The 24,139-nt window shown below is 40.7% G+C and overlaps 1 protein-coding gene across 1 annotated transcript in view; it reads right to left on the bottom strand.

The window, feature by feature from the left end:
* Window positions 1-7,329, bottom strand: part of LOC149444134 (unconventional myosin-XVB-like) — a 94,241-nt gene extending 86,912 nt beyond the window's left edge. Inside the window, exons 1-2 of the mRNA XM_089654926.1 lie at window positions 7,235-7,329; window positions 5,221-5,295 (exon numbers count right to left, since the gene is read on the bottom strand). Of these exons, the coding sequence (XP_089511052.1) occupies window positions 5,221-5,295; window positions 7,235-7,329 (170 nt within the window). The remainder of the gene's footprint in view (window positions 1-5,220; window positions 5,296-7,234) is intronic.
* Window positions 7,330-24,139: the final 16,810 nt, after the last annotated feature.

The raw sequence follows: 24,139 nt of genomic DNA, 5'->3' as shown, positions 1-24,139 counted from the left end.
GGATTCGGCACGAATCAAAATTTTTCCGATATTCGACTCGAATTCCACTTCGGATACTTCGATTCGCTCATCTCTAGTAGATACAAAAGACACATAAAAACGTGGCTCTGTAATCATTAATACATCAATAAAGGATAAGTTTACCTTAAAAAATAAACAATACACATTGTATATAACAAAGACGAGGGGCGACTGAAAAGTTCTCGGCCTACCCATGAAGCATTTGTCTTAGCCAAATTTTATTTTTGCTACTCATAGTACATATCTTTGCAAGGTGCTATACTAAATTTCTCACAAATAGCTTTTTCTTTGTTTCAGTTATTGAAGACTGAAGCGCAGGTCATCATTGTCTGAAAGATGGAGAAAGTGAGCAAACGTGCTGTTATCCAATACCTGCTGAAAGAGGGAATGAGCGGACAGGACATCCACAAGGATATGATGGAAACATTAGGAGGAGAATGCCCCTTCCTATTCCACCATTAAAAAGTGGGTGGTGGAATTCAAGTGGGGGAACCCCTCTGTCCAAGATGTCCCTCGCAGTGGAAGGCCAGCAACTGCCTGTAGGGAGGAAAATATCACAGCAATTCAGGATCTTGTAATGGTAGACAGGCGTGTGACAGAACGTTTCATCGCAGAGAAAGTGGGCATATCCCAGGAACGTGCTGGACACATTTTAACAGTAGTGCTGGACATGCACAAGGTGTCAAGTTGATGGGTGTCGAGAATGTTGACTGAAGCAAAGAAAAAGCTATTTGTGAGAAATTTGGTATGGAACCTTGCAAAGATATGTATTATGAGTAGCAAAAATAAAACTGGGCTAAGAGAAATGCTTCATGGGTAGGCTGAGAACTTTTCAGTCGCCCCTCGTATTTTGCAGGTAAAAAAATGTGCATTTTTTTATTTATTTTACTTGGAGCCTGTAAAGCATTGCCTTCTCGATCTGCAAATAAGTTCTTCAGACTTGTCAGTATATCTGTCTGCTCATACCTCGTACGGGCAGGCAGAGAGAATGAACTGATAGTTTATGGAGAACTACAAGCTGACAGCTGCAAAGGCTGTCAGAACTTGTAGTTTTCCAATTCACCTGTTTTCAGATTGCAACAGCTAGTTGGGGGAGAAGATCCCCCTGTTAGCTGCCACAATGGGGGATCGGGGGGGGGGGATGCAGGGGTCTGTGCAATCGTAACATATTACATGTTACACCCTGAATATGGATGTAACATGTTACAAAAGGTGAACATATCCTTAAAATTAATTTTTAAAGGCAAGCATTGTAAGTACCTGAATTTTATCTGGCTCAGGGGTCCACACTGACACAGTTATGGTGTAGTGTCTGCTTCTCATTACTATACATGGTGCATCATTCAGAAGTTGCTGCTGATTATTATGCTATGTCCTATGGGCCTACTCCACATTCAGCTGCCAGGACCCAACAAGGCTGCTGAGTGCTCCTTACAATTTTTTGGCAACCAGTCAACACCTTCCATACCACATGACTCTTGCAATGTGGAGCTATTTTACTGTATAAGGAGACGGAAAGAAAAAGCAGGGAATAGAGACTCAGGTCTGTGGGAACCATGGCTCTCTGGAGACCCAACCATGTGATGTGACCCCAAATAAATAGCGGCAGCACACCCAACAATGCCTGAGTCATTGCTTGCTGTGTATAGCTTGTTTTTTTTTTTTTTTTCACCAACACCCGGTCCCCCTTTTGCAGCAGTGGCAGATCAAGAGCAGCTTCCTTGGCCATGTCTACGTGGCGTTCACAAAAATTATCTGTTGGTCCTTCCTCAATCTTTCCTACTCTTCAGCACACACTCATTGGGCATGCTGGAAATAATACATTCTGAGATGTCCAAGAGTATGTCCATGGGCAACCTCCTGCTATGTCCAAACATTAGGAAGAACAGTGTGTGTCCTGTGGCTTGGTGTACCATGTTATTATAGGACCACACAATGTTCCCTTACTTGTTGAGACCCACAGTCCCGCTGCCCCTGTCCAAGAGTCTGCAGCATACTCCATAACATGCGAGTGAAGCATTCACTAACCCAATTGCCCTGAGGGTAATACAGAGTGGTGTGTGATTTACAGATCCCACTCAAGTGACACAGCTCAGAGAACACCTGGAATTCGAGATTAGAGCCTTGGTCTGTGGTAGAAGCCTTTTTTAATCTAATATCTGCTTATTATCATTACTAACATATGTATGAATGTGTTGGATCTTAATAGAATAATTGAGTTGTTACATTTCTATTTGTTCTAAATTGGGAAAAGTAAGATAAACAGACTTTTATAGTCTATGTGAATATACTGAATATGTATGTAAATCTATAGGCCTGGTTTATCGGTACACTCTAGCAACATGTTAGCTAGCTTTCATCCCCCCAGCTCTGTTAGTAGAGGGCTAAAGATTCCCTTTAGGATGGCTGAAGGAGTTTAAGTCTAAATTTGTTAAAGATGATGAGCTTTGGTGGTACATGCATAATGAATGGCTTAATATTACCCATTCATTATGCATGTACAACTGGAGAGGAAACTCTTTCTCTGGAAATCTTAGTCTCAGTAAGAGCTACAATCAATGAGTGATTTTAGAGTTAGGTTTTCCAAAGCATACAAAATGGTATTTGATTTAGAGGATGAGACCTCTGCTTGGTAAAAACTTGTTAAAAGTTTAAGTATCTAGATCCAGAATTTCATATTACTGCCTCTATTATAGATACAGTTAGAAGGCAAATTAAACTAACCAATCAGAAGATTGACATTGTAGCGGTTCAAAATGGAGACCAGAGAGAGGCCACGTGTATGGTCACACCCAATTATGGTGACAGGCAGGTCACAGGCAGAACGAGAGTTTCAGAGCAGACAGGAAATACCATTTGCTTCTGTTGTAAAAGGTTTGGTCATTTGAAGAGAATGTTTTCAATATTAATTTAATTTACAAAGATAAACTTTGCAATTAGAAAATGAAAAAACAACTTTTGAGCAATCCACTCTTCCATGTTCAAACAATAGTTTAATTGAGATGCCTTATGCCCCAGAGGTCAAAGAGATCTGTTCACTAACTGTTAACGACAACTTAAACAATATGGCAAACAGAGATGTTGACATTAACAGGAATGTTTTATTATGATTGACAAAATTAGAATCCAGATCAGATTGAGATTCATCTCCTTTACCATTAGAATATGTTACTCCAATTTTATTGGATGAAAGTGGAAGACCATATGTAAAGGGTTCATTGAATGGTAGAAAAATAACATTTTTATTAGATACGGGTGCTGAACTCAGTTTACCTAAACATAAGTTACCTGCAAATTGTGGAAAAGGTAGGTCAGTTGCTAAGAACGTTTCTAATGTGACATTTGAGATTCCAGGGTTCCTACAAATTGACATTGACATCTGGTTTTGTCATGGTACAGAGAATATTCTTGGTATTGATGTGATTAGTAAACTCAATTGGATAGTTGATTTATGTACTGCAACTATATGGAAAGATCCATCTAGGCCACAATCAATGTTAATTGATCCTTCCATGTGCAGTAATGTTGGAAGTATTTGTACAGAAATTTCTGACATGTCTTCAGATCATAAATGGCCACATACTTGAACCAATCTCGAATTGGAACAATTGGTTAGATCACATAAAAATCTTTGGAGTCAAAGCAAAAATAATGCAGGTTTGCTTAAAGATTTTGAAGTTGATATTGAAGGTAGGGACCCTAAGCCCCAACAAGTTGCCATTAGAATTAATTAGTCCTATTTCAGCTATTATATAGGAGTTTTTCCAGTAAGGAATTAAAAACAAAAGCACAATCAGTGGTGAATAACTGTATTTGGCCTGCCAAAAAAGCTGATAATTCATATTCTTTATCAGTTGATTTCAGGACACTGAATAAATGCATTACAAATAACAAACCTATTGTTCCTGAATTAAACATAATGTCATATCTGGAATGCAGTTTATTAACTGTTCTCCTTGTCAGCTCGGGCACACTGCTTTGGATGGCTGTGCACAGCACAGCCATCCTAAGTAGTGTGCTTACAGTGAAGTAAACAGACATCACCCCATAGTAAAACACACCCAGCACACAGTTGACCCTTTGATCGCACCTCATGTTAACCCCTTCCTGCCCGTGCCACTTTTATTTTAGCACTGATCACTGTATTGGTGTCACTGGGGATGTCAGTGACACCAAGTCAGTTCCCCCCAGTGTCAGAATGTCTGCCAAAGTCCCGTTATAAGTCGCTGATCGCCGCCATTACTAGTAAAAGAAAAAAAAAATTCCAGTATCTAAACCACCTTTTGTAAACACTATAACTTTCACGTAAGCCAATTAATTTACACATATTGGGATTTATTTTAGCAAAGTAAAAAAATGTAGCAGATTACATTTTGAACTAAATTTACTAATTGTTACTTTTTTTTTACTGGACATGTTTAATAGCAAAAAGTAAAAAATATTGTTTATTTTTTCAAAATTTTCGTTTTTTTTCTTTTATAGCGCAAAAAATAAAAACCGCACAGATGATCAAATACCACCGAAAGAAAGCTCAATTCGAGGGAAAATAAGGACATAAATTTAATTTGGGTGCAGCGTTGCATGGCTGCGCAATTGTCAGTTAAAATAACGCAGCGGCGTAACACAAAAAAATGGCCTGGTTAGGAAGGGGGTAAATCCTCTGGAAGGCAAGTGGTTAACATAGTTTTATGCGCTATTTACCAAGAAGTTTTGGTTTTTGAGGTAAATACTGCATAACTGGATTGTGAATTAACATTTTCAGCATCACGTGATATTTTGGGAAAATGTGGCAGACCACCTAAATACCACTTGCGATCTGCTTTAGTGAATTTAGCGTGTTTTTGCTGCCTTCATAGTTTGTCACAATGAGATTTATACATATACTGTATATGTAAATTGTAAGCAGGAAAACAATACTTTAAAAAAATCTGAAATAATAATGAAAATTTTGATCACAACCAAATAAAGGCCCCATGCACCTTGGACGTTTGGCCAACTTTCCTGGACGCCTTTCCTCCTGGCAGCAGTGTTTTGGGCTTCATGCCCTGTCTACAAGTGAAATGCGGTTAGGCACATCAAATGCTTGGGAGGCAATTAATTTAATTGGCCAGAATAATAATTTATAGGCTAAAATGCAGGGGCATCCAATGTGCATGAGGTCAAAACGTCTAAGCAATACAAGCAGCAACAAACAATCACCTGAGAAGGATGTTCGGTGGATGTTCAGAGCTCCGGGATAGTATAAAGGTTTCCTCTGCCACGGCAAAAATATGACTGAAAGGAAATTTAAACATAGTGAATCCTTCCAGTGACTATCCACAACATATTTCAGTGTGCATTACATAGAAATAAAATTCATATATGACACATCTATGGAAATAAAAAGGAGAAAGAAGAGGAGCAAAAAGTACAGCGTTTCACAGAACAAAAATGAATCTTCATGGAGGACCCAGGAAATGAAATGCCCCTCCGTTCCCCATCATATGCAGAATATGTTCGTTTTATCAAGAGCTAATTAAATACAGAGGATTATTTACCTTAATCCACAGTCCCACAGTCTTCCTCACCACCTGCTGCAGTTATATTAACTGGTCTTCAAACCCTCCTTTCTTGCTAGTCAGCACACTGGTTGTGATGCAACCTTCTCACTAATATCATATGTCCCACCAACATTCCAGCACATAGGAGCATTTTATTCTGCATATGCACATGTTTGATTTTGTGGACCAGCCTAGAGGTCCACTTGAAAACAGATGTATAGGCACATAGATAAATATATGATAAATACTTGAAAGCAATATGTGCAAAGGAGGTACCTACCAAAGGGTTGGTGATTCTTTTCAGTCATTCTTAAAATTCACTCAACCCTGCCAGACAGTATAACCAGGTGGCTCTACTTAAGCAGAAGGATCTACGCCAACTAGTGATTAATTTATGAGCTAGCAGCAATAGTCCGATTAGGTAACTCTTATGCTCTGTCCTTTTATTATCAGACTTTCTGAGTTAGACTAACAGCACTGTGAAAAACTAGACATGTAGTACTCTCCTTGATAGGTTGAAAGTTAGGTTAGGTAAATTTGGTTCTTTAGGCTCCCCTGTAATCAGTGGACCGTGGACCAGCTTGTGATTACTTTGGGCTCTTCTGGGTCTCACTGGTTACAGGTTTGACTACTCCCCTTGTATTCTGGAGGATTCTGGAATTCGTATGCTGGGAGAGTCAGAATTACCACATATATATATATATATATATATATATATATATATATATATATATATATAAATGGTACCAACCAATCCCTGGGGGAGGGCACCCAGTAGGTAACTAGGGAGTGCATAAATAGTCTGAGAGCTGGTGCAGCTGGATTCTTGTCCAGGGGCAGAAGCTCCCAGCTTGAAGGGCAGTTGCCAGCTGTGCTTTTGCTCACCATGGTCTCAGCTTGGCTAGAGCTGAGTGGCCTGTTCTAATGCTCATTGATGTCTCAGCTGTGTTAGAGCTGGGGGGCCTATGCTACTGGACATTGCTGGAATTGATTGAGGGATTTCACTGGGGATCCGCTCTGGAAAATTCACGTGAGAAATGTCTGCCTTGGAAGGAGGCATCCAACTATCCAGGGACGTTTTTAAGTACAGACCTGTGTGCTGCTGCTGTCCCTTGAGCATCAGTGCCAGATTCTGATAAAGTTTGGGTATTTCTTATGGTGTTTTAGTGTAGCTCAGTTCCTTAGTTGCTGCTTCAGGGACTGTTATAAGAATCTTTCAGAAAGTGAGACATGTCCTTGGGTTTCTGCATTGTTTTACTGTCTTCCACAGCTTCCCTATACCCTACCCAAGTTCAATAATAAAGTGTCAAAAAAGTATACCCCTAGACTGTTCATTGAGCCAGAAGAGTAAGAGAAGCAGTGTGCCTGGCTGCTGATACACTAGTTTGGGAAAGGAATCTTGGGACTACTTAGCAGGCCCTTTCGGGGGTGAGTGCTAAATGTACCCTTTCCTTCCCAATCTCACTCTACCAGAGATTACAGAAATCATATAGATTATTTGAAAATTAATACAAGGATTTAATTAAAAGCATCTAGAATAAAATTTAATATAAGTATCTAGAATAAAATTTGGGCCTTTTATATCTGTCTATAGTTTTGCTTTAAAAGGAATGTGAATGTTTTTGACATACCAAAAACGAAAACTGGACATAGTAATCAGTACTCATACTTACGGTGGTCTCTCCACAGTATCGATCTCCTGATAAATTTGAGCCATATCTAAGCTGTAAATGTTCAGAGTCTTAAAGGGGTTTACTGACAGCAGCATGTGACCAGCAGATGTCTGAAGGAAAGAAAATATGTGGTTTTGTCATAGTGGTTTTAGTTATATAAACTCTATTACAGATACCTCTTTTGTAATGGACAATATTCTATTGTAAAACCAAGTACTTCTGTCTTTTTTATCATAATAAATTCCATATTTTACATCTGATGTAGTAATATGTTTCAAAAATATACACTTTTTGAGTAGTACTTGGGTTGCTGATGTTGACCATAGTGGGTATCTGTAAATACACATGAATTCAGAGGGTATAGCAAGAGTGTCTCTTTTACCTACAGTTAGAAGGTAGTAGCTTAATACACACGGGCAGAATGGAACCAACATTCGGTCTGTGTTTATGGCGGCCGGTCTGACAGAAGCCAGCAATTCAGCCAGCTTCTATCGATTCTGCTGCTGAGTTCGGACCAGAGTGTTCTGGTAGGGGATCTCGCCCCTATCAGAACACAATAGCACAGCAGGGGAGATCCTTGTACTAACATTGGATAGTTAGTACAGCAGCTCCTTCTGAGCGGTCAGTTTTTCTTTCTTTCAGCCGCTGGGTTGAATGAAAAAAGTTAGTAATGTGTACTGGGCTTAAGAGGAGCATTTCTTGAAACCCTTTCTAACTGCACACCTTTGTTCTTAGTGATGAATGGGGAAAGCTCTACAGGTTGGACCGTACACCATGGGCTCTGCATGTGTTGAGCAAAAGACAACATAAGAAGACACCAGTAGAAATGTAAAGTGATACATCACTAGAAAGAAGTTGCCAGAGGACCCAATCCTGCCAAGCCAATTTGTTGAGACGTAGGGGAGAATAAGTAACTCTTCTGATACAAGTCATAGTTGCTTGGACTGTAGCAATACCCTTGTGAGGGATGCTGTAAGATGATGGTCCCCAAAGGTTGCCCTGACCTTGCGAGACTCCTGACACCTCTGACAACCTGGGTTCAGACATCATGCACAAGAAATGATGATTTCAAAGACACCAAATTGAAGTAAACAAGTGAATATTTACTAATGGTTCTTTAGTTGCAGAAAGTTAAAGCAAATACTTCTTAAGGTAGTCACTTGATTACCAATCTCAAAGTGAAACACAAATGTATCTGCAGTATTGAACACAATAAGTCAAACAGTATTTAAAATATACTCAAATGGAGCCTTTGACCCCAGGTAAGATAGGGAGAAGAAAGACTTTTCTCCAGTGTCAGTCTGCTCCCTTAGAATCCTGATGCCACAGGTACAAAAATAATAATAACACACTTTGGGAGAGCTAGAAAACGATGCTATAAACAAATTCTAAATAGAGTTACCCATTACTATGAGCATAGATGTGAGGCACAGAGTCCTTGCCTTGAAGAGTGGTGAAAGGGAGTCTTGATGAAAAGAACGTCCTGAATCTTCAGCTAGCTCAATAGGGCCCAAAGAGTCTGCTGTGCAATGGCGACCAACAATCCCTGATAATGTAGGTAAATGGCTCCTGGTAAAGATGGCCGATTTACTATCAGATGTGTAGTAAACGTGTCTGCATGCAGTGACCCTCAGTGAGTAGTGTACACAGTGTGAGCTTCAGCCCGCTAACCAATCCTGATGACACCGCAGCCCAAGGGATCCAGGATGTCCTGGAAGGCTCCTGCAGAATTTGCAACCAGTGTGTGGCACCCGACCTAGCAATTGGTGGCAGTGATGATGTGCACAACTCCAGTTAGTCACTCTGCCGAAAGGAAGCTCAGGATGGATGATCTGCTTCCAGGTCTGTAGCTCACCCACCAAAGATCCTCCACACCGTCCGGACCACGTGGCCTACTCCACTATTCACAGTAGCCAGGTTCCTTCTTACAGCTTCAGCCTGTAGTCCCAAGAGGAAGCCCTTCTCTCGGGGTCTGATTTTTTTGTCCTCTCCCAGAATTCCACCTCCATTTCCAGAGATCTAGAACTTCTGTTCACAACAGTATTGGTCCCTCTGCAAATCCGGCCTTCTGAACTACATATCCCACAATCCTCAATTCATCTGTAGAGTCCTTCCTTTTCTCTGTGCCTCTGAACAATATTTTGCGATCACAGCTGAACACTAGAGGGAGCGCTAGTTCAATGTGGTTCTTATTATGAATGTCTTGCAATGATACAAGTAAGTTAGCCAACACTGGACTACAGGACCTTCATCAGATATTAATGCATGTTAGGTATATCAGCAACACTTGGGCAACACTGAGTAGCAATGGGTGAATCTTCCCAGGTTCAATTCACCAAGGGTTTGACAAAACCTGTTCAAATTTATGCAAACCTGAACTTAGAGGCAAGTCCTATCGAAATCTGCTGGAGAAACCTTAGTAAATTCTGATCATAGTAGGGCTAGTAACCAATCTACTGTCAAAAGAGATGAGAAACTGCAATAGCAAAACTCAGAACAAATTTTCTAGAGACAAACAACACAGGCTTGGGACTGTGCTCAGAATTAAGCTATTGCATATGATACAACAGTGTAAAACAGTCAAGCAGTAGGGCAGATTTTATTAGAAATAACTGACTGGTGTATGCCCAACTTTTATTTTATCCACGAGGAGGGCGAGAGGGTATGGTGAATGTAAGTGATATAATGTGGGGTGGTTAGGATGTACACTATTGTTCTTTCAAATGATGCAGTAGTGGTTTGAAAATAAAAGGCAGCTCCAAAAACAGATGGTCAGTAACATGTTAGTGCTCCTCTTTGAAAACCCCAATCGAAAAAAAAAAAAAAATCAACATACAATAGAAAAATACACACATAAAAAATGAAAGCCCCAGGATACCACCCCAAAACAATAACCAACTTTTTAAATGTATAATACAGGCCCTAATAACATAAAATTTAAAAAAAATGTATCGCATTTAGTATTGATCTTCAATAAATTTTGACTTAGAGATGACCATCAGCTTCATTGCATGTCCTAATCACTCTTAAATGGGAATAAGATCCCCGGCATGTTCAATCTCAGGTGTGGTTCTTTACTCAGGGTGCACAAAAGACAGGAGCCAGTCACTTTAGAAAGTTTAAGGCTACATGTGTAGAGAATTACTGTTTTTATTTGAGAGTTTTTGAGCATTATTAGAAGTGCATTACACGTTTTTTAGAAACATATCACAAGTGTTTTACAGCTTCAGGTGTTTTTGTTTAGCCAGTATAAAGCAATAGGGGGAGAAGAAAGGAAGCAAATTAGGGGTGGACAGTTGCTGTTTGAGCAGAAAATGTGCTCGTAAAATGCTCAAGTCACACATTTTCAGGCATTTCTATTGAAGTCTATGGGGCCAAAACACTTGTATTCTGCCAAAAAGAAGCACTTTTTTGAGCGAAAGACATTTTGCTTCAGGTGACAGAACGCTCATATGTTAACAGGGGCCATTGAAATGAATAGGATTTGGCTTGTAGGGAGACATGGAGGGAGACTACCATAGTGTGAAATCTTTAAAACCTTTTATTTATTAAAAACCACCTGGAATGGGATGAGGACTTCCTGCTGTGCCTCTTAAGAACGTCAGGAGGACTAAACACCGCGTCCGGGCATAGCAAGAAGGGACGTCATCCCACAAAACGACACCGCAAGTGGTTAATATAGGTGAAGGTGGTGGTGAGAGAGCCTAGAGCCTGATCCGTGTTATCCCTATGCCTATGATGTAAAATGCGTATTTTTAGTTGGGGCAAAGCCTGAGCAGCTATGGAGGACCTCCAGATGTTGTGAGGGACTGAAAGAAGTTCAGGAGTGGAGTTTGGACCTCAATAGAGTAGGTGTTATTGGCTGATCTTTGCATACTCTACAGTCACAAGCTGCTATCGCAGATTTCCGGGTCAGTTTAAATGTTCTGCATGTGTGGTGATGGTGACTACTCATTTTTTTTTAAATTTTTGGAGTCTGCACATCTACTTGTTATGTGCCCTATCCATCTCTTCCTGGAGTTTTTTGTGTCAGCAATAAACTCCTCTTTTTTTTTCAGAAATGACTGGTGCCCATCTGTTCACCTGTCCCACCATGCCTAACAGACCTACCCCTGAGGTGAAATGTCAGCCCACCCTGACTCTGGAGATTCCACTGTTCCTTTAGGGGTCAGGGGGCAAGCTACAAGTGGCAGAGAAAGTACTGTCCATGCTTAGAGGTCACTTCTGTTAAACGGATAGCTAGGTGCTTTTTTGTGATTGCAGAATCAATTAGAAAACTATTAAAATATTAAATCCCTACACAAGTTATCCCTGAAATTATTAAAATCCTATAATACCACCCCCAGAAATTACAACCCATTTTTTTAAAGGGAAGCCTTTTAGCAGAAAAGAAGTACAATTTCATAACTGGCCATAATCTCCCTAGGCAGTTTATCAGCTTTTCCTACAACAGTGTCCAATTCACTGACACTATGGTGCCACTGTGCCACCCCCCTTTTATAGTGAGAGAGTTGCCTTAACCAAATGCTCAATTATTGCCACTTCTTAGCCTGATGACCGTAGTTCAAATGTTATGCAGTGCATTATGGTTTAAATTAGTTCTCCTAGGTGAATCTGCACATAAATTCACAGGGAGCTCAAGGCTCATTCGCCTCAAACATGTTAGCGACAAACGTGAACCCCATTCTGTTCTCTGAGCTTTTCGTCATCTGTTTGCATGGAAAGGGTGGTGTATACACTATGTCAATGTGTCTGGGCTAGAGAGCTGCAGATATAATCAGCTTGCCCAGAGGACAGGAAACCAAAAATAATAATGTAATGAAGTAAAGTAATGTTCCTACCCTGTCATATATGTTGAAAGCAGCATATATGGCAGGGAAGAACTCCAATAGTCCACCAAGGTTCCAGATTGAGTCAGTGTGTGCAGCGAATGTTCTGGGCACACAGTATGCCATCACCTGTCAGAATATCCCAGTTACAGACAGCTTTCAGCCAAAAATGTACCACTTTGCTTCAATAAAAGTTGATTGAAAATCACTATTGATGGTCTGGGTGTTGCTGACAGGGCCACCAATGGAGCAAATTGTGGCTGATTCAGCATGAAATGGCCACAATTTTATGTGGCGTATGGCCAGTGGCTGGAAACATAATAACGTAAGGCATTGTGTGCCTAATACAGACATCTGCTACAGTGGAATGCTACAGTGGATTGCCTTATGTTGTGTTTTCCTGAAAATAGGCTTGCTGATTAAAGTATGCTATCATAACCTTGTGTCCATATGGCAACCCTATGACTTTTTTGAGTTAAGAATACATACTTCAATTAGTTTAATTTTAGTGACAGCAGGTTTCCTTTCCAACCCCACCCTGTGAATGGACAGTGGAACGAAAAGCAGCACACTATTAAGCTAATTTCCCTTTCACTCTGCTCTCTACTCCTATCGGCCTGATCCTTGCACTGGAGTTCTTGCATTGTCTACTTGTGCTGCTTCTACTGTACTTACACTGAATGAAAAAAAAAAAACAAGATTTCTTTATTTATTGTAAAATCCTTTTCTTGAAATTCATTAAAGCGGAACTCCACCCAAAAGGTGTTCCGTTTTAAGCCTTTGTGACCCGCTCCAAATTAAGGATTGGCACCTTTGTAGAGCGAGGATCCAAATTTGACAGGTACCCGCTCCCACTTCCGCTGCAATCGCCTAGGCGATCAAAAGCGGAAGTTGTCCTCCCCCCTCCCTCCCCGTAGTCTTCTGGGACACATGGCAGGTCCCAGAAGACTACAGGGCCATTCATAAAGTGCAGTGCTTCTTGCGCATGTGCCGCAAGCTGTCACAGCCGGGTGCCCACACTGAAGATGCCAGCTGGACCGAGGGACAGGTAAGTGCCTGTATTTTAGTCAGCAGCTACAGTTTTTGTATTTTTTTTCAGCTGGAACTTCGCTTTAAGGAGCACAGGGTCAGAAGGAATTCCGGGATGGATAGGTTATACTACCACCTACAGAAGAATTGAACACTGGCAACAAAAAAACTGTTAGCCAGTAGTGATGGGCCAAACACCCCTCTGTTCGGTTCGTGGTCGAACATTCAAACATAACGAAAGTTCAACCGTGAACTTCAAACAGGGACAATTCACTAAGTGGTAAGATACTGCACAGCTACTGAAATACTGAGTTATAATATTAGATCATATGATATTTTAGTACTGAAAACATTCTTTCATGTTTCAGCTGTCAGCGGAGTTCCCTGCTGACAGCTGCATGTAAAATGAATGTCCAGCAATAAAATAAATTACATTTATTAACCATTTGCCACCCGCCCTATGGCCGAATGGCGGGCGGCAAATGTCATCAGCGTTCCGGGTGGACGCCATATGGCGTCCTCCCGCACATGCGCAGATTGCGCTCCTGCAGAGCGGCGCAGCGGCGCGATCTGTCACCGGCCGTGTACCTCGGACACGGCCGATGACAGATCTGAGTATCGGCCCCGTTGCCGGTACCATGTGACCAATCACAGCAGGTCACATGACAGTTGTATACAATGGATGGCTTCATTCATGCCATCCATTGTACACTACTGCCTAGCTGTGAATGGTCACAGCTAATCACATGCACATGTCATGTTATTAGCTGTGGCCAAATCACAGCTAAGCACAAAAAAACAAAAAACCCTGAATGAATTGATGTCATTCAGGTAAATGCTTGCTTATAGTAAAGTAATTCTTTGCTATAAGCAAATTGTGTAAAAAAAATACTGATCACTTCCCCAAAGTAGTACAATGTTACTATGGTAACATTGTACTACTTTGGTCATAGTGAAATATAAAAAAAAAATCTTAAAAAAAGAAAACAAAATTAATAAAAAATAAAAAAAAATAAAAAAAAATAAAATATATATTTTTTTTTCATACTGTCACCAGTCAGTGTTCCTGATCACCGCCATGCCAGTTATATGATGATGCTGTACTGCACTGGTGACAATATGTAAAAAAAAATAGTGAAACTATCAAAAAAATATGACAAAAAAAATACAACTTCAAAAAACTCGCCATGCCTCTTATGAAGTACGTCGGACTGTCTACTTTGCAAAAAGGGGTCGTTTGGGGGATATCTGTACTGTTCTGATATTCTTGGACCTCAAGAAACTAGATTGGCCGTCAGTACTTCAGGACTGATCAATATTCAGATCTATACCATAGTTTGTGAACTCTATAACTTTCCTACAAACTAAAAAATACATCCTAATTTGGGTTATTTTCACCAAAGACATGTAGTAGAATACATCTCGGCCTAAATTTATGAAGAACAATTATTTATTTGCAAACTTTTATAACAGAAACAAAGAAAAACTTTTTTTTTTCAAAATTTTTGGTCTTTTTTTGTTAATTTAGCAAAAAATAAAAACCCCAGTGGTGATTAAATACCACCAAAAGAAAGCTCTAGTTGTGTGAAGAAAATGATAAAATTTTAGTTTGGGTACAATGTTGTATGACCGTGCAATTGTCATTCAAAGTGTGAGAGCGCTGAAACCTGAAAACTGGCCTGGGCAGGAAGGTGTAAAATTGCCCGGTATTGAATTGGTTAATGAATAAATTTAATTTTAAAAAAATGGTGTGGTGTCACCCCCATCCATACCAAGCCCTTTGGGTCTACTATGGATTTTGAGGGGAACGTTGGGGGTCACCCCAAAATCCATACCACACCCTTATCTGAGAATGCAGCCCAGCAGGTCAGAAGAGGGGGGAGACGAGCATGCCCCCCTCCGAACCATACCAGGCTACATGCCTTCAACATGGGGGCGGTGTTCTGGGGCAGGGGGGCTCTCCCCCAAAGCACCTTGTCCCCATATTGATGAGGACCCCTGCATCCCATGGGGTATTTCTTGGGATGGAATTTTCTTGTCTCCCGCCATGCAAAATACACATGGAAAGTAGGTGTACCTCCCCCTGTTATTACACAGATGGATCTATAGAAGGCATCCACTTTTGAATACAGGCATACCTCGGTTTACGAATTTAATTAGTTCTGCGGGACCTTTTGTATTGCGAAACATTCATAAACCGAAACGCGGTTTCCCATAGGAATGCACTGAAAACCAATTAATCCGTTCCGAAGGTCAGAAAAAAGTAACAAAAAAGTCTTTTATCTGTTCAAAACTCTTTATAAAGTGCACTTTAAAGGCATAAATACTGTACAAGGACATAATTAAAAATTAATTTGTAAATGCATTGAAAACCAATTAATCTGTTCGTATTGCAAAAAAATTCGTAAACCAAGCCATTATTTTCAATGGATTTTCATTCATAAACCGAAAATTACGTTAACCGAGGTATGCCTGTACTGGAAAAAGGAATAGAAAAGTGGAGAAATCCAGTACTGCAGAGCACAGTATCTGAATGTTTGCAGGGCAATGGATCATATAGTAGCTAGTTTCTGCATATGACCAGCTAATGCAGCAAGTAAATTACCGTATTAAGGTAGTTGTAAAGGTTCACTTTTTTTCTTTTGCTAATATAATAAACATATTATACTTACTGGCCTTGTTCAAGGATATTGCACAGAGTGGCCCCAAAACTCTTCTGGGGCCCTCAACCGTTGCTCTCCACTCTGCTTCTTCTCTATCTGCCAGCTCAGGAAGCTGCTTCCTATGGTGGCACATGTGCTGGCGTGCTCCCAAAATGGGCTGTGTGCGTCCATAGACACGGCCACTCCCTCCTCACAGGATTTGACTGACAGCAGCAGGAACCAATGGCTCCTGCTGCTCTCAGCCAAGCCTGTGAGAAAAGACCTGCAGATGGTAACAGCACTGGATCAAGAATGGACTCAGGTAAGTATTTAGGGAAAGGGGGGGGGGGGCAGCTACTGAAAGGTTTTTTTAATATAAAAAGAAAAAAAGTTTGATATTAGAACCACTTTAAGTGAGACAGTAACATATAGTAATTAGCAAGTCGTTACTCAGATCAGTAATAAAAAAGACTTACATATATAGCATCCCGGTGAAATCTCTTCTTTAGGCATAGCAGGACAGCACTTTCACATACTTCCCTAGGAAACGTATAGGTATACATTATATAACAAAGTATTCAGTGCACTCTAAATGTTCTCTTACAAGTAAAACAATGAGTGAGCAGAATTAAAGTGTATGTAAACCCTAATAATACCCTTCTTTTGTTTGCTCCTCTTAGATCTGATAAATATGCCTCTGAAAGAACTTTGTTTATCTGTTTTACAAGTACAAAAAATACCTGTTAAAATATCTAATACAAGGTCTGTGCTGTGATAAAGGAGGCAGCTAGAAGAATGGTTGAGATACAAAAACACTACGGACCGTAAAGGTTCACCTGCAGCACCACAGAATCAGAGTGCAACAATCAATTAGTCAGATACCTATGTAAAGTTTAGAAAACATTAATATAAATACATCAATCCTAAAGTGCAGGATGATATCACAATAAAAATAAAGTATATACTGTATGTATAACAGTACATAAAGAGCTGATAAGTGGAAAAAAAGTCCTGTATAGTACAAAAAAAAAACACTTATTAAAATTCCTCCTCCAACAACTCAGATTGTTGCCAGACTCTTCTCTTTGTAAAGAAGCACCAGCCACCACCTCATGAAATGAGCACTCACCAGAAAATGTGCACAAAATGAGTAGCAAGCATGTCATCATAGGTAGGTGTCATCCAGAATAGCCTATACATCCATCCACAGTACTCTCCTCTCCAGTTCCCAGCACCAATCCAACATGATGATACATTACTAGCATTAAACTGGGCATGAGTAGAAGGGATGACATTCCATTTGCTTAGAAATTGTTTTTGAGGAAAGCCCTAGACTAGTGTCTATCCCATATTTATTTTTGGTATCCTGGCCAATTCAATCTACAGAAGAGGACAGTGGCCATGGGTGCCAAGTTTGCACCCATGGCCAAGTTTGTTGTGTTACAAGTAATTAACTCAGATATTTGGTATTTTTCTATTGTCCTTGTGAGAGACAAATTCATCTTGCTTTCTCTCATTACCCATAACCAACTTACAAGCTTTGCATCTTTGAAATTAAAAAAAAAACTTTTCCTCTTTGGAAAAAAAAGGATGTCTCACTGGGGGATCAAGTACTCGTTTGACTACTCAGTCCCCAAAATTAGGGTCTCTCTTATATACAGTGAAGGAAATATGTATTTGATCCCCTGCTGATTTTGAATGTTTGCCCACTCACAAAGAAATGATCAGTCTAAAAATCGAATGGTAGGTGTATTGTAACACTGAAAGACAGAATAGCAACTCAAATTTCAAAAGAAGTGCATGTCTAACAAATTATGCACTGGTTTGCATGTTCATGAGGGAAATAAGTATTTGATCCAATTCACAAAACATGACTTAGTACTTGGTGGCAAATCCCTTGCTGGCAATCACAGAGGTCAGACATTTCCTGTAGTTGGCCACCAGATTTGCACACATCTCAGAAGGGATTTTGGCCCACTCCTCTTGGCAGATCCTCTCCAAGTCATTAAGGTTTGGTGGCTGACGTTTGGCAACTTGAACTTTCAGCTCCCTCCACAGATTTTCAATTGGATTAAGGTTTGGAGACTGGCTAGGCCACTCCAAGACCTCAATGTGCTTCTTCTTGAGCCACTCCTTTGTTGCCTTGGCTCATTATCATGCTGGAACAACCATCCACAACCCATTTTCAATGCCCTGGCTGAGGGAAGAAGGTTCTCACCCAAGATGTGACGGTACATTGCCCCGTCCATCGTCCTTTGATGCAGTGCAGTTGTACTGTCCCCTTAGCAGAAAAATACCCCCAAAGCAGAATGTTTCCACTACCATGTTTGACAGTTGGGATGGTGTTCTTGGGGTCATAGGCAGCATTCCTCCTCCTCCAAACACGGTGAGTTGAGTTGATGCCAAAGAGCTCGATTTTGGTCTCATCTGACCACAACACTTTCAACCAGTCCTCCTCTGCATCATTCAGATGTTCAGTGGCAAACTCAGACGGGCCTGGACATGTGCTTTCTTGAGCAGAGGGACCTTGCGGGCACTGCAGGATTTCAATCCTTGTCGGCGTAGTGTGTTACCAATTGTTTTCTTGGTGACTGTGGTCCCAGCTGCTTGGAGATCATTGACAAGATCCTCACGTGTAGCTTTGGGATGATTCCTCACTGTTCTCATGATCATTGACACTCCATGAGGTGAGATCTTGCATGGTGCACCGGACCTAGGGAGACTGACAGTTGTTTTGTGTTTCTTCCATTTGCGAATGATTGCACCAACTGTTGTCACCTTCTCACCAAGCTGCTTAGCGATAGTTTGGTAGCCCAGTCCAGCCTTGTGTAGGTCTACAATCTTGTCCCTGACATCCTTGGACAGCTCTTTGATCTTTGCCATAGTGGAGAGTTTGGAATATGATTGTTTGATTGCTCCTGTGGACAGGTGTCTTTTATACAGGTACAAAATGAGATTAGCAACACCCCCTTTAAGAGACTGCTTCTAATCTCAGCTTGTTACCTGAATGAAAGACACCTGGTAGTCAGAAATCCTACTGAATGATAAGAGATCAAATACTTATTTCCCTCATGAACATGCAAATCAGTGCATAATTTGTTAGACATGCATTTCTTTTGAATTTTTAGTTGCTATTCTGTCTCTTAGAGTTACAATACACCTACCAATCGATTTTTAGACTGATCATTTCTTTGTGAGTGGGCAAACATTCAAAATCAGCAGGGGATTAAATCCTTATTCCCTTCTTCTGTAGGTAGAATTGACAAGATGCCAAAAATAATTATGGGACCAACAATAGTCTAAAGCTTTCCTTAAAAACATTTTTGAGCATATGGAATGTCAGTCCTTTTACTCAATATCCAATTTAATTCTTGTAATGTATCATCATGTTGAATTATGGTGTACAAGATGAAACATCAGCTGTCATCATAAAAATATCAGATTTATCATCCAAATCCACTTTTCTCAACAACTGCAGGAATTTTATTTTGTATCTCTCAAATAGTCATTGGTCTGTGTCACACTAGGCTGAAGGACTATCCTGATGCTCCCCTAGCCTGCTATGGGTGTCCCTTCTTTTCCTTTATCATGTGGTTGAAAAGCGATGTAAAAAGGGGAATGATTGGAAGCTTGCACATTAGAAAAGTGGTGGGTGCACCCACAATCATAAAAGCATTACACAGGGCAGCACAGTGGCTAAGTGGTTAGCACTTCTGCCCAGCAACACTAGGGTCATCAGTTTGAACCCCAACAATGGAACTACCTGTTTCGTGTGGATATTCCAGTTTCCTCTCGCACTCCAAAGACATACTGGTTATTTGTCTCTTGTCTAAATTGGCCCTGTGAGTATGTGAATTAGGGTAAGGTAAGCTCCTTGAGGGCAGGAACTAATGTGATTGTGTAATAAATATGTAAAGTGCTATGTAAATTAATGGCGCTATACAAGTACCTGTAATAAATAAATAATAATAATAAATAAATAAATATGCTGATCAGCAACATGAGAGGCATAAGAGTTTGGTGAGTGTCTAACATAAAAGGAGTGGTGGTTGGAGGATTTGCTGGGTTGACTTCAAGAAAAAAGTTTTTCAAGAAATTGACATCCACCTCAAATTGGGAAAGGAAAGGTCTGAAAGGAAACTTTCTGCTGAGTTCTTTTTAGAAAACCTATAGTATGTGTAAATCTTGTGACTTTTGTTTGTGTAAAAAATTATATTAAATAGAAAATGTATAAAATATAAAATTGTTTAAATATCCCAGAAACTAATTTTTTGGGTCAATTTTATTGGATGTTTTTAGATGCAATATATTTTCAAAGAATTCACAGACCGCTATAAGAACACAACAAACGTTGTCTCTCTGGCCCCAACAGAATGATCAGGGAGTCATTAATCTGATATACACAGTTTTGGGGGTAAACCTCCACTGGAACTACTGAGCTTTGTAAACAACTTTTTTTTCAGAAGAGCTGCAAGGGAGAGCCTGAAAAATGTGAAAGGGTCCAAGAATACCATCTACTGGTATAAGGTAAAAATATTCATATGCATTATTTTAGGAGGGCCTTAAAGTATATCCTGTATAACCCAGAGCCAAAAATGTAGTATACTCCTGTTTACCAGTCCTTACTGGCACTTACTCTAAAAATGATAAATCAGACAGCTCTTCCACTTCTGGGCACTGCTCCCCTGTCCGGGCCTATTTCACACAAACAAGAAGACAATGGTTACTTAAGTACTGTAGAACACCATTTCAACATATAGCTATCAAACACCATTTCACTTTTTCTAGTTCATTATTTAAAAAAAAAAAAAATTTTAAGGTATATGTCAGATTAACATTGAAATGTTGATAAAATACATCGAATACATACAAGTGTATGTAAAACCAAAACTTTTTTTCAGTTTTAGATAATGTAGGGAAGGGTTAGAGCACCTGTCAGGCTTTTATGGCTGTCTGTAACTTCTCTAGAGAGGTTCACCCTCTTTATTTGTATGGTGACCATTTAAACTGAGACTTAAAGTGAAGAAAATCCAAAAAATTGAGTTGTCACTAGGACAGAAATACATAGTGGGGAAATCTTCCAATGAGGACACTTGTTCTGGTGACAACTGTCCAGGAGGGCATTTCCCTCACTTTCACTAGAGTCTGCACAATTCAGACTATTTTTGGTCCCAATCACAGTAATATTGTACTACAAAGCTGGATGAAAATTTGATGCAAGCTAGGTGGAAATCAGGTGCAAAATTTGTGCAATATAGACACAAACCAGATGAAAAAATGGCATGTGAATTGACCCTGACTGATCCACCCTAAAATGCTCAATTACTTCAGATGCCACTGTCAGTTCTGGGAGTCACAGGATAGCGACACCTCTGAGAACCTTGGTGCTGCTGGACCTGCAGATAATTAAAAACTGACACATGCATCACCCTATTGATCATCATTGTACCCATACAGTTCACTGATCACCAGTGATCATTCTATCCACTATTATACTGATCAACACTGCACCTATTGAATTCACTGCTGACTGCAACTACAACTGTTGCACTTTACTGCTGAATACCATTGTAATCATGCATTTGTTTGCTGACCATCACTACAATCATGCACTTCATTGATGACCACCACTAGAGCCATGCTCTACACCACTGACTGCCTCTGCAAGTGTCTGCGCATAACTGAGCATAACTGCTTTTGCACACTTTGTCAGTAACCAACAATGATCACCTTCTGGTTGTACTGAGAAAAACTAGAACCTGAAATTGTTGACTGCTCATTCTTGTGTGGTGCCCTCCTAGTTAGCTAGGAAGAGCTAGAATTGTTAGAGAGAAGGGCTGAGTAGCAGCCTGGGTGTAATAGTCAGCAGGTCAAATTTGGGTCAGCAGCTGAGAGGCTCTGCAGACCAGCCCTCTGGAATTTTCCCTTGTTCTAGACCTTTGGAGAAAGGCCCAGAAGCAGTGGGCAGATCTGAGGAGTGGCCACCCTGAACTCTTGAAGGATCCTGGCCAATCCCCAACAGGAAGCTTGGAAAGGGGCCAGGACAGCCGTTAAGTGTTGCTGAGCCTGCTCAGCTGCAGGAAATTTTGAATGGAAGACAGTGAGGAAGATGTGAGGCTAAAGGCAGGAGCCAGGCAGGGGGCCTAGATTGAGAGGGGCTCGCCTACCAGCAGTGGAGCTGGAAAGAAGGAAAGCTCAGGACTTCACTGGCCCCCAGAGCGAGGACCTCCTGTACAGCAGGGAAGGAGCTAAAAGGCCTGGTAGCATCCCCCAACCCATCAGCGATACAGAAGAGGATCTGAGTGAGTACCCCTGCACCCCCTGGGGGGATAGGGGAAGGAGCACTCTGGTGGGAAACCAGATTTGCTACCTACTTGGGACTGTCCACTTCTTAAAGTAACAGACACCAGATCCCCTGTTCAGCCATACCTCCAGATTGCTGGATGAAGGAACTGGAGTTTATCTAGGATCTGGGGTGGCACATTCAGGAGATGCTGGATAGCTCTCCAACAAAGACTGTGTTGCAATGGAGGCTTGTAAATAGTTCCAGGAAGTTGTCCTCAGTTCATTAGTTGGGCATCTTGTACACCCCTAACCCTAGTTCAAATCCCCTAAATAAAATAACAAATCAAAAGCACTGATTTCTGACTTGGGATGCATGCCTATGTGGAAGTGCGAGTTGCCTGGCTATGCAGGTCTATTGGGGGACCCCAAATGTCGTTGCCACTCCTAAGGGGGTAGTGCTACACTTGCATGCTCACACATGGGGTTATTATGCACTAACTAAGGTAAAGGATCGGGAGGTGAGTGGTTCAGGTGGAGAGCCTTTTTACAGACCTGCCCAGAATGGGCAAAGTGACAGTGTCTATTTAACATTATAGGCTAACCAGGTGGTTGTCTTCACTGGTTTTAGATAGAGGGAGCAATCTCCAGTTTTGGGTCTAACTTCTTTCTTACTTGTTTTTGGTTAGGTAAGTATCAAATATTGCTTGTTAATTGTAGTGCTACACTTTGAGAGATTCTGGTTTTGGGTCCCCCTATTTTCCTGCACAGCCAAACAACACAAATTTTCCACCTTTGTATTCAAAGTCAGTGATCAGTCCATGAGCTTGTTTTTGTTGTTTTATTGAGGGATAAACTTGGATGAGGTCTAGTGGTATATGTGATGCCCAATGAAACTGAAACATTTTGGAGGACAAATTTCCTATGTACAAGAAGCAAGAATTCAATCCTGGACTTTCTACTCCCTCTGGAGTGGCTCTTGCCTCTCAACAGATCAGCACACAGTCCTTACTAGGAGTATTCAGACTCCTTAAATGAACCTCTTCAGATCCCAGATTAAAATATCCTCATCCACCTGGCTGTCACATAACTATACTGTCCCAGGGAGAACTAGTTGGATACGGCACCTGACTGCCCTTTCCCTTGTAGGCCCAGGGGATGTAGAGGTACTCACACTGTCCTGTTCCTGTAGCTTTACAGATGAACCTGCTTTTAGGCCTTACGCTGGGCTGGTTTCTTCCCCTACTGACAGGCTGTCCTTTCCTGAATATTATAAATAAATTGCCGCTCTCAAATGTCACAACTCAGAATCTGTCACAACCATATAAGTAATAACATAAACGAGTCCACATGTAGAAATTAATAGTCCCAGTGTTATGATCCATATAGTAGATCACTACATGTCTTTAATATAATATGTCACCAGACCTCAATATAGATTTAAAATGGCTGCACCGTTTGGCTAAACCAAGCCTTGGTCTAGATATCACAATGAATATAATTCCACCAAGCCTCAGTCTGGGGGTCACCAGACCTCGATGTGGATTTAAAATGGCTGCCGCTTGGCTAAACCAAGCCTTGGTCTGGAAGTCACAATGGATAAAATTCCACCAAGCCTCGGTCTAGGGATCAGACTCCAACATGACTGCCGTCATTAATTATCTTATGTGGCATGCATATTATATTATGTCTCTTCCACAGGGATTAATCAAATAATAAACCGCCTCACATGAACCTAAACAAATTGTAAATAGATTTATAATTAGTTAACTAAAAACATAATTATATTTTAGGTTTTAATTCAAAACCTCTATGGATGGATATAGCTGAATATACATGCTATATACAAATGGGTGATATACATTTACATAACTAAAGCATTACTAATAAAAGAATGAATGTCCCACTCAACATTCATGCCATAGGGGAAAAAAGATTTAAGTTCATAAATCCAATGTGTCTCTAATCCAGACACTCCCCTTTTAAAGGGGACTCCGGGACACGATGATTGACAGCCGAGGCCGCGAATGATGGCACGGGTAGGGTGCGCATGTGCCCCCTACCTGAAACTGCGAAATCACGTATATATACTTGATTTTGCGCACCCCTGCTCCCCTGTAGCA

Source organism: Staurois parvus, unplaced genomic scaffold (assembly GCF_062004578.1).
Source record: "Staurois parvus isolate SC_StPar_1 unplaced genomic scaffold, SC_StPar_1.0 ptg000813l, whole genome shotgun sequence".
NCBI lineage: Eukaryota > Metazoa > Chordata > Amphibia > Anura > Ranidae > Staurois > Staurois parvus.
This window is presented reverse-complemented; position numbering and strand designations above follow the sequence as displayed.